The sequence below is a fragment of the Lissotriton helveticus genome, chromosome 3_1 (assembly GCF_964261635.1).
Source record: "Lissotriton helveticus chromosome 3_1, aLisHel1.1, whole genome shotgun sequence".
NCBI lineage: Eukaryota > Metazoa > Chordata > Amphibia > Caudata > Salamandridae > Lissotriton > Lissotriton helveticus.
Window position 1 is genome coordinate 995,904,426 of NC_136061.1, and position 12,103 is coordinate 995,916,528.

Genomic DNA, 12,103 nt, shown 5'->3' on the forward strand with positions numbered 1-12,103 from the left:
TGGGAAGTTTTGGTTCCTGTTTGACAACAAAAAACAAAAAAAAGGAGAGGGATTTCATCTCTCGACTACAACACCCTGTTCAACTGCTGCTCATCCTTGCTTGTCCTACGCCCCGGGCTGCAGAACCAGCGTCCTGTATGTTTTCCTATACGCCACCGGGCCCCCGGGATGCCGGCTTCTGGGCTGTGTACTGTTCATAATTTTTGCTGCCAGCCTCCGGGTTGTAGGCGGATCGAGCTGTGTACCATACTCTGTTTCCTCCAATAAAGCAGTTTGAACCCCAAAAAAAAAAAAAAAAAAAAAAAAAAAACTAAAAGATTTGCGTGCCCCCTTGATTGATGATAACAAAAAAACGTGCCGGTGGTGTTGCAAGCAAACGTTGCGATAAGCTATCGATAATCTTTAATCTCGAGGTGAGGAAAAACAAAGAGTGAAAACTATCAGGTAGTCCGCTGTAATGGTGGTTTGCCTTAGCCCAAGAAGCGTGATAGACATCAGTAATCTGTGAACGTTAAAACACCTCGTGTTCCCAAGTCAGGAAGAACCCAAGTATCATGCAGCTAAATGCGTCCGGGCGCCGGTACTTACATCGTGTGGGTGTTAGATCAGCTCTGAGTGGAACCGCCAGGTCGGTAAACAGTCAAAGGAGCCGTGAAAGAAGCATTCAATAAATCAAGAGTGATCCGGAAATCGAGTCCGGGAAATAGACAAGGGACTATCGAAGTCAGTTAAGAGAAATGTAGAAACCCAAAATGGGGGCCATCTTAAAACAGCAAATAAAGTGAAAGAAAGTGAAGGAAACGAAAAAAGCATGCAACATGGATAACAAAGTGTACAGTAAGATAACGAAACAGACATGTAATGAGAACGAAGCTATTGAGATAAGCAAATATACTTGAAAAATTTACAGGTAGCACAAAAATTCCATCCGGTCATTAAGACCATTCGGTGCCATGGTGGACATAAGGCGGATCCAGAAATTTTCTCTTTTCAGCAAGGTATTCTTGTTGTTGCAGGTAATCTTGACTTGTTCAAGTACTTGAAACTTCAATTGTGCCACATTGTGTCTATGTTCCATAAAGTGAGTGGCCACACTAGATTTCGCATTCTGTGTACGTATATTGCTTTTATGTTCTAAAATACGTGCACGTATCTTTCTCTCCGTATGTCCAATGTAGCATTTGCCACAAGGGCACTTAAGCATATAAATGACGTTGCTGCTGTTACATGTAGCATTCACTTTGAGTTTTATGGCATGTCCTTTCATGGGGTGGGTAGTTCTGTTTCCAGGGATGCAGTTCCCACAGTTACTACATTTGTAGCAAGGTTTTAAACCATTGTAGACCAAGGGGGTGGTAATGGGCGTAGGATTGTTCAATAACTCTTTTACATTGCGACCTCTGGTGAATGCGAACATAGGAGGTTGGTTGAATAGGCCATTGAAATCGGGTTCCATAGCAAGTATGGGCCAATGTTTCCGAATAATGTGTTGGAACTGATTAGACAGCTTGGAGTGTTTAGAGACTACCACCATGCGATTAGTGGTTTTTTTTGGTTTTGGTTTGAGAAGTTGAGATCTCACACATTTGTCAGTTCTCTCCATTGCTAAGTCCAAGATAGGAGTGGGATACCCACGAGCTTTGAGTCTTTTCACGGCTCCTTTGACTGTTTACCGACCTGGCGGTTCCACTCAGAGCTGATCTAACACCCACACGATGTAAGTACCGGCGCCCGGACGCATTTAGCTGCATGATACTTGGGTTCTTCCTGACTTGGGAACACGAGGTGTTTTAACGTTCACAGATTACCGATGTCTATCACGCTTCTTGGGCTAAGGCAAACCACCATTACAGCGGACTACCTGATAGTTTTCACTCTTTGTTTTTCCTCACCTCGAGATTAAAGATTATCGATAGCTTATCGCAACGTTTGCTTGCAACACCACCGGCACGTTTTTTTGTTATCATCAATCAAGGGGGCACGCAAATCTTTTTGTTTTTAATAATTTTTATGTTTTTCTAGTTTTGTGGCATGATAATACATTTTGACTTTACAAAACATTTTGATTCACTGTTTCGCGACGCATGTAATTGAGCATGTTTTATTTGAACATTAGACTGAATTGCTTTCATTTGGATTGTTTTCTTAGAACATTCCCCTGATGAAGGGCTTGGCCCGAAATGCATTGGGACCCGTGACTATATGTCTGGAATAGCCTTATCTGTGGGTTGAAATTCACGTTTTGGATATACTCTTTTGATTCTCATCTGCAAGACATGAATAAAATGTGACAGCTGATGAACACTTCACTTTGAATCAATGACTTTACACTCATGTTTATAAAGAATTAGACTTCTTGGTCTTCATTGTTGTGCGCAGAGGTACTTTCTCAATTGAGTTAGCTTTGTATGAGTAACCAGGAAATTACTACAGGAATCGAGAATTCCACACCATATGACCAGAATAATGAACCAATTTTCTATTGACACCTTGTAACTTCACAGTTTTTCAGTTGGTGACATAGGTAAGGATTGTTTGGTGCACGATATTCCTCATTACATTTAATTCCTGATTGGCTTGAACACAGTGATTTTGGCCCAATTAGGAATTACAGAGGACCTTTGATGTTGGCCTACATGTTTTCATTATGTTGGAGAATTTTTTATAAATATAAGATCTATTTGATTGTTCTTTGCTCTGCCTGTGTTCTAAACAGTAGTTGCATATCTTCCTCTTTGTGCCCTGTAAGGGTCTTTTTCAGCTACACAGCCCAGTCCAGACACCATTGTTAACAACTAAGGTCTGATTTAAAGGGCACTCCGTCACACTGGCGATTTAGTCCCCTTTCCTCTGTACTTAAGGGGCGATCCTCCTTATTTAGAGTTGGGCAGGCCTTGGGTATGTCAGCGGCGGAGACTGCTGTGCGGCTGATTTACACCTCAGATGGCCCAATGGAGTAAGAGCATTCAGAGGTTTTGTAATTTGTCCCCCTGACCTATTTAGAGTCGACAAACAAATGACAAGTTCTTACTTTCCAAAACATGGTTGGTGGCTTTGAAGAGCACCCTGAGTCTATTTGAGGCCTCATGAAGATGAATTGCCTGTATGTACTATGGTGTGATGAACTACCTGTGTGTGGTTTGGAGTTGTTTCAGGGATGGTCTTGTAGTCTTGCAGCTGTGTGGATTTCCACTTCTTTTTCTAGCATCAAATGGAATATTTTCTGTTGCTGAGTTCCTAGTGCATCAAGGTGCAGATCATTTGGCTTTTATGGAGGATGATTCATCAGGGTATGGATGCGTGCTTCCATCTGGAGAATCCTGCTGATGTCCAGTACCAGTATATCTATTGGCACAATGGTGATTGCGACTGTGTAGTTATTTGTAAGTCAGAGATTCCATAGGCAGAGCGTTTTCTTTTGCTAATCACTTTTATGATGCTTTCAGACTCTTCACAAAACTTTCCAAATGAAAAGTACATCCAGCTCATCTCCTTCCTGGAAGGTTTCGGAGTGATCCATTACACAAGAGCTGGGAACAATAAGGGGGTTCCAAAATACTTTTTTCCCACGCTATGTGAATAGAGAAAATTAGTCAATGTTACTGGACAAATGGCTGAGCAGAATTACATCACATTTAGTAGAAAAATAGATCTTTATCAGAAACTGTGCATTTTGTAATAAAACACCAGATAATGAGAGCAGAGGCTGTAGCGCATCAGGCAGGGGGAGAGAGTGCCACCTCTGATAGGCTCAAGGAGCCCGTCGGGGCAGGGGTTGGAGCCTAATCCCTACAATAAAGACCATGCCCACATAGGCACCGCCATAGGGATTAGGATGTCAGTTACCCACAGCCTTTTCATGGTGGTCTCACCTCAATGGTAAAGCTGTCAGAAAGTGAATTTGGGGGCCCCTAGCAGGGACCCCATCACCGGTGTGCCTCTTATATGTGTCATGGGGCACATGTAGTGCCCCCCCAAACATCCATGCACCATGTGCCAGGCACCACATGATGCCTGGCACATGGTGGATTGATGTTTATATTTGTGAAAAACAAGGACCCCCTGAACCATGTATGGTATGATTCCTAGGACAGGGAAAAACTGTTTGAGAGAAACAATCCTAGGCAATCTAAAATATCAAACTCAAGATAGACAATCTAATAAAACACCACAGTATACAATAACAGAACAGCAGAGAGGCAATAAGTGCAGAAAATACCTTAAATTTTTAATAATTGGTTTTGTTTAAAAAATTCCCATATTGGAAATTACACAATGTATTACAATTCATATATATCGGTCAAAACTATTTGTATACAGTCAATAAAATACAAAAGATAAAATACATCAAAAAGGTGGCACTAAAGTTGTAATTTTGTCTCGACGCACGTTTCGGCGTATAACACGCCTTCTTCAGGAATAGCCACAATGTTTGCTGTGAATTAAAAATGCATAGGTAAGAAAAGGTAAGAAAAGGTAATTCAACCTTATCAAAACAATAACAATCTATTTAGTATACAAATTGACATATCACAATGCACTTACAATCATTATTGAAAAAGCTACACATAAACACATGGAACCTCATAGATACATACTGTTTACATACTCATTGATGGAAAGATCCATAACCATTAGGTGGCCATACAATTATTCCTCCAACATAAATTAGAATGTGAGGGGTGATAATCGTGAGTTTCACATAAGGTAAAGGCACACTTTATAACCTGATGTGAGACTCACGATTATCACCCCTAATGGTTATGGATCTTTCCATCAATGAGTACCTATTTTTCTTGTGATTTGACATGATGGATCTGTACAATAAGCAAGAGTTTATCGACTATCTACTCATGTACTTAAAATGTTGTACGCTAGGTTTGTTATATCTACAACAGTATAATCCATTTGTTTTTTATCATTAACTGTCACTATATATATATATATATATATATATATATATATATATAGGATTTTAGGATGGAAGTGATACCAGATGTGGTCAATTAATGGCATTTTTTCACTCTAATCATCATTCAGAATCCTTCCACATAATTCTGTGGATGGATGTATATCATTGTTCATAAATTATAGATACTCAGACTTTTGTGTTATTAACAGTATGCATCGAGGAGATGTTTTTCCTAAACAGTATGTAGCTATAGGTTCCATGTGTTTATTGTGTAGCTTTTTCAATAATGATTGTAAGTGCATTGTGATATGTCAATTTGTATACTAAATAGATTGTTATTGTTTTAATAAGGTTGAATTACCTTTTCTCACCTTTTCTTAACTATGCATTTTTAATTCACAGCAAACATTGTGGCTATTCCTGAAGAAGGCGTGTTATACGCCGAAACGCGCTTCGAGACAAAATTACAACTTTAGTGCCACCTTTTTAATGTATTTTATCTTTGTATTTTATTGACTGTATACAAATAGTTTTGACCAATATATATGAATTGTAATACATTGTGTAATTTCCAATATGGGAATTTTTTAAACAAAACCAATTATTAAAAATTGAAGGTATTTTCTGCACTTATTGCCTCCCTACTGTTCTGTTATTGTATACTGTGGTGTTTTATTTGATTGTCTATCTTGAGTTTGATATTTTAGATTGCTTAGGATTGTTTCTCTCAAACGGATTGATGTTTATAAATATCCCTTTTTCTATTGTGGATTGTGCTGAGGCCCTTTTCCAGGCCGCAGCGCAACCTGCAATGGAAAAAGGGATGTTTCCAACCGCCTACAAGGTGGTGTCACCCTAATCGGGCGGGTGGGACATCCGACTACTTGTCAGGTGGTCCCACTCTCGCTGCGATTGTGTTCGCATGCTCGTCTGACCGCCTTCGTAATAAGACCCTAAGGGTCAAAAAATTGTGCTGTCTAGTGACATGGGAAAAAAAATCATATCTGATTGGCTGGATCTGCCAGATTGAGACTAGGCCCACAGGTCCAAGAGCACAGTTGAGAATTGTTGCGTCCGCCATTACAGGGCTCAGGGTCTCGATTTTATTGTCCTAAAAAAGAAATTAAAACAAAACCTGGGAAGGGTTGGGATACCCTGAACCCCTAGCCGTGGGTGGATGCCCAAGAGGGACCTTCCAAGGGGTCAAATAAAAAAATTAATATATTTTTTGGGGTCTCTGCAGGACTCCCACTGGAGACAGTGCAGAGCCCTGTGCTCCCACAAGAGTCCTGCAGGACAGAAGAAAAACATTTAAAAAAAGAGAAATGTGGGAGGGGGTCAATAGGCAATTGCCTGGTCATGGGGACTTCCCAGGTCCTGTAGCATACCCCACTCTTCCCAGGGATGAAGGCCATGCACAGAGAAGGGTTGGCTACCATATGGTGGTTGGGCTTAAGTTGGGCCCTGTGGCCAACCGCACGCTACGTACGGTCGAAGGCTGTGCATGGCGGGTGGGTGGTTGATTGCAGGAGCTTGGGTGCAGAGCTTAGCTATAGACCTGGCCCTGTGCCCACCATGCAGCGCACTGCTGAAGATGGGGAGCTGAAACACATGGCCAGTCTTCAGGCCAAGTCCTTCGGCCCACCCCCACTGCTGGACACAACCATTAAAAACATAGAAATCCACTGAAAAAAACAAAGGTCCAGGTGGCCCATCAAAACAACCATATTCAAGGATAACAGTACTCTCAGACTCTGTGCACTCTACCCATTATGCCAGTAACCCCTCTGGCAAAAAGATTTGTAAGTATAAACTACTGGTATGTGGGAAGTTCACCAATAACAACATAAACACAAAGAATCAATTCAATTAAATCTTATACATATCTAATGTACTAATTTTTAAATCCTCACAGTGTTAACATTTGCTAAACTACAATCATATTATACCCACATTCTGCTTGCTCCACATTAATTTCATAATCCGCATGAATTTAACCGCAAACATCTTTTTTCCATCATTTTATCAAAGTCCAGAGTGTACGTAATTAGCATAAGGTTTCCAGTCTCCTATCCTAAGGCAATGCTTCTGTAACTGCCTGATCCTTTGGCAAAGTCCAACAAGTGTTTCTTGGCTATCCTGCTGATACTTAAGAATTACAGGAACAACAATTACATCTTAAGTTTTACATCTCACAATAGATACAAAAATAAAACAGCAACACACCTCTGACTCTACTTCAACCCACATATACGTTTCTAATATTTACAGTCGCAAGTTATATTGTAGAAACCGCATTATTCAGCAAAATCATCTTTAATATAAGTTTTCACATTCATCAAATGAACATTTTCACCTATATATGTTTGGACATATGATGTATTCATCTAAACAGGAGAAATAAAATATCAAGTCTCACATTAAGAAAATAAATTTTATAAGTCCAGAAAGTGTTCAAAGACCCAATTCACAATGCCAAGGACGGATAATAATATGAGAAAAGCACCTGAAAAGGCCCAAATGTAACTTCAAATAAGCTGACCCTGATTGAGCTGTCCAATTTCTCCTTTCATTACATATAACATGTCTCAAATCAACAACAATTAAACGGACAAAGAGTAATGAACGTGCACCCACTTCCTCTAACCTGGTAGTAATTATCATTCTCATATGTGAAGAGGCAAAAAAGAAAAGGTACTTGTCCAATATATCAACACTCCCGATTCAGGAGTCTCTACAGGGCAGTATAATGCTGATAATGATACAGAGTCACACCATTAACTGCCAAGCCTGTATTTTTTTCATTTTTACCAGGGAAGCACTTATTTGGAATTCCAACAGCAAAAACAAAAGTGACAGAATCACATTGTGGTTGACTATCATCCATGAGCTCCTAACTGCAAAAATATAATGCGAAAACATAGCCCTTATTATCTACCTGTGAAAAATTACAAAAAGATTTTTACCGAACTGCCCGTCATTGCTTATCACAGAGCTCCCACTTTACGACCTCCCATTGTGAGGGATGAACCTGAAAAAGCTGTAACAAATGCTGGGGTTTATTGCTGAGCTTCTAATAGGTGCATCATAGGTCAACACCTTTTAAAAACATCATCAGTAACAAGTTCTGTTAGAAGAAGAACCTATAAGACAGCATCATACATGGTGATCAACATACATCATTTATGTGATTCAGTGCCAACGCCAAAGTAGTTAAACACAATATGTGGGCCAAACAGTGAATGACCTCTGTATGTGATTCAGGAATCTCAAATCAGCAATAATTAATAAGAAACTGGACCAGCCTGTAGCCAATCATTTTAACCATGTGGACCGTTTTATAACAGATTTGAAGATTTTGCTGTGGAACGTGGACTTCAGAGAAAACGTTTGGATGTACCGTTTAAAATCATTGCATCCAGATGCACTGACCATCACTGTCAATACCACTTGATCACTAAATATCTTAAGAGAGCTCAGGGCTGCATTGATTCACATTCTAAATGGAATCTTCATTCATGTTGTTTTTTCAGAATCCAGTAGTGTCAGCTGTGCAGCCACAATGAAACAATTCTTGTACTGCCCGAGCAAGGTGGAAGCCGAAATGTTGTAGTAGAAATATATTTTTATTCTTTGTTGACTCTAACTGTTGGGGCACTTCTTTCTTTTTGGGGCAACCTCCTTTTTTTTATCCCTAACCTCCATTTACCTTTCACCTCCCCTGAACCCTATAATTACCTTAACCTCCCTTTACCTCTACCCGCCCGGAACACCAAGATAACCCCTATTCCCTTTACCCCTTTGTTTTTCTTTAAATACATGACACTGATGTTAGTTAAAAGAAAAGAAAATTACTGGCATGGTAAAGGTTAAAAATACTTGCCTGCGTGGTACTTACCTAAATGGTAAAGTACGTGTGGTAACTGTCATGCATAGTAAAGCCTGCATTGTAGGTTGTTTCCAATTTTTTAAAAACAGTTTTTGATTGTCATGGCTTACTTAATTATACTTCAATATCACACCTCCCCTTCTTCCTTCCCAGTAATCTAAAGAGACATGCATGTGCAACTGATAACTGCCTGGGGACACAATAAACATACTTTCTGGTCCTGGTTTATTTTGCAGAAGACAGGGGTCCACTTAACTACACCTTTCCATTTATACATCAGGAGAAACATTAACCAATCAGAGGGAAGGAGATGGCATATTTGTTCTTCAGTAACATTGAATTAGAAATATTGTGAAATTAAATTATAATCTTGCTATTTCTTAATCTGTTAATTCCTCAGTAGGCATCTTGGGCTAACAGTCCAACAATGTGCAGGGAGTAAATATAAAGCCACAATGATTGACAGCGCATGGGCCATTCTGTAGACATTACACGATATACATATATTTCTTAAAATGATCATTACCAGAGTCCGTTATTTTCAGTTTCATTTGTAAATGGAGCAAAAGGGTTTCTACAAGTTTAAAACTTAGATTTCCAATAGGAATGCAATGGAATTCTGGGAAAAAGGAAATTACAGTATTTAGGTTTTAAAAGTAGTTTTTACTAACACTTTTGATTAAAGTATCTCAATAGATAACTACAACTAACTAATCTGTGACTCAATGTATTTGTATATTTTTGCCATTACCTACTTTACTTTAGTGACAGCAGTGATATCATAATATTGAAGATTTTGTTTACCTCCCAAATTTTTTTTTTCTCCAGGTGACCTGTTGGTTTAAAAAAGACATTGAAGATTATTTGCAAAATGGGCTTTTAGGTTCTTCCTTGACTGAAAATGAGGAGTTACTACGCGAGTACAAAGAACATGTTCGCAAAGCCAAGGTAAGACAAATCAGCTGTCTGAACCTCTCAAGAAAATGCAGCTTCCAAGCACAATTTAAGATATATTTTTAAATAGAGGATTTGTTTCTGACTGCTTTTGTAACTAAAAATATTGTTTTTTTAAACAATAGAGAAACTGAACAATGTAAACTTTTTATTAACAAAAGTGTTTTTTATATTTCTTTTTTGTTTAAACAAGTTTTTCTTTTTTGTGTTAACAACATAGACAATCACATTTTCATTTGCAAACTCCTTAGGACAGCCTGTTTGATTGTGCATTTCACAGTTGCAACTTCACAGAGTCGACTCAAATACTTTTGCATCGATTCATATAATAGCTACACTTTACACAGCGAATCTTCATGCAAAATGCAGCAGTGACTGTGACCTCAAAGAACATCCCGTAAGGAATCTATATCATGGTAATTGCGAGGTAGTCTACTAGCTTTGGTAGGCGGATACTAGGCACCACAAATGCACCCGCCCACTCGCAATTGCGAGTGAAATTTTAGTAGATCGAGCAATTTTTAGCACTTTTTCGACACAGGTGTTCAGTTCAGTTTTTAAAACCTAAAACAACATTTGAACAGCTTGTAAATGAATAGTACAAGTAAATCAGAAATTATGAAATACCTTTTTTTTGTAATTCAGAAGTGTGATGCAAACAAATATTTAAATTGGAGGAAAACAAATCAGAACACTTTACTTGGTGATGTGCAAATGACAAATATTTGCAGAAACTTTATTTCCAAATATTGTACACTATATGGTTTTAAAACCACATGTCAGTGACAAATTCTGTGGCCATTTCAATGAAGATCTGCTGATTGTAAATAACAGAGGGCTGCTATTTTATGCTTTAGTTATGTAAATATTTATTAAAAGTGATAGTTTTTAAACACGACATGAGAGACATTCCTGGCCAAGCCCCGATGACAATGCATTTAATGAACTAAGAGGCAATTCTGCACTCATTTATTTATTTTTTTTAAATCTTTTTATTGAATAGTTTTTCCCACTTTTACATACAAGGCACGGCAATATATTACATATAACGAAAACATTACGAAACAAAAACAAAACAAAAAAAAAACTAAGGTTTCCATTTGTTACAAATTACTTCTCAGTTACAGATCGGAAGGAAGAAAAAGTAAAATAAAGATAATTTTAAAGTCCTAGCAAAGTTGTAAAAATATCCGACCGACTAAGCGAAGCATCAAAAGCATAGACATAAATTAAATAATCCAATACACTTTAACATATATATAGTTCTTATATATATAGTTCAAACCTTTTAATCCCTACTCCCTTCTTTCCAATGAGTGATAGGATCCCAAATCTGTTTACCAGTTTTCCTTCCCCTTTTCCCCTTCCTTGCATAAATCTCAATCTCCAAATTATATATCGTTAACAATTTGGCCAACCACTGATGAAATGTCGGTGGCAAAGGGTCCAACCATACAGATGCAATACAGAGTCTCATAACTGCCATAGCTAAAAATAAGAAGAATTCCCCCCCGCCCTGTTGTTGCCCCTCCTCCTCCTTCACACCCAAAAGAATTAATAAAGGGGTTAAGAGAATATTTGTTCCTAATACTCGATTTATAAAGCCCTCGATGTCTTTTTTAAGCGTCTGCAGGTGAGGACATGTTGCAAATACATGTATTAAGTCCGCGTCTACGTTCCCACATCTAAAACAATTAATTCCTGCTGTGCCCCCCCACTGAGCTATCCTTGCAGGCGTGTGATAAAGATGGTATATAGTTTTATAATGTTGTGCCTGAAGAGGCACTGAACACAGCAGTGTATACCCCATTTCTAAAGACATGTAAAAGCATTCCTCACTAATTTCCAAATTACATTTCCATTTATTTGCCCATTTTTCGATATCATCCTTCTTTGCACTCAATAGCTCAGCATAGAATCTCTTTATAGTACAGTCCCCACCTGCTTGAGTCACTTCCATGATTGTATTTTTACTAAATCCTGACGCGCCACCTTTTTTGTTATACAGGAAACTCCTTATTTGTAAATACTTAAAGAATTGCCTTTTGTCTATTGCATACTTGGCCTGAAGTTCAGAAAACTGATAAACCCCTTGCTGTCTCATGATATCTCCTATCATTCTAACGCCTTTACTTTCCCATTCTGCCAGTATAGGGCCAGCTACAACTTCCTCCGGTAGATTTGGGTTTCCCTTCAGTCTAGTGTATGAGTTATATCTCCCCAACCCAAAACTTTTAGAAAAAGCTTTCCAGACAGTGTAAGCCGCCAAAAGCGTTTTAAACCGTGTCCTTTTGAAGTAGCTAGGTTCAGTATATCTTAAAAACACATTCTCTGCTTCTGGTCCCAGT

The 12,103-nt window shown here is 38.6% G+C and overlaps 1 protein-coding gene across 3 annotated transcripts in view; it reads left to right on the top strand.

The window, feature by feature from the left end:
* The window catches only part of CCDC141 (coiled-coil domain containing 141), an 808,330-nt gene that overhangs the window by 352,887 nt on the left and 443,340 nt on the right, over nucleotides 1–12,103 (top strand). For all 3 annotated transcript variants that reach the window (XM_078681492.1, XM_078681494.1, XM_078681493.1), the window contains exon 6: nucleotides 9,630–9,749. In XM_078681492.1, the coding sequence (XP_078537618.1) occupies nucleotides 9,630–9,749 (120 nt within the window). The remainder of the gene's footprint in view (nucleotides 1–9,629; nucleotides 9,750–12,103) is intronic.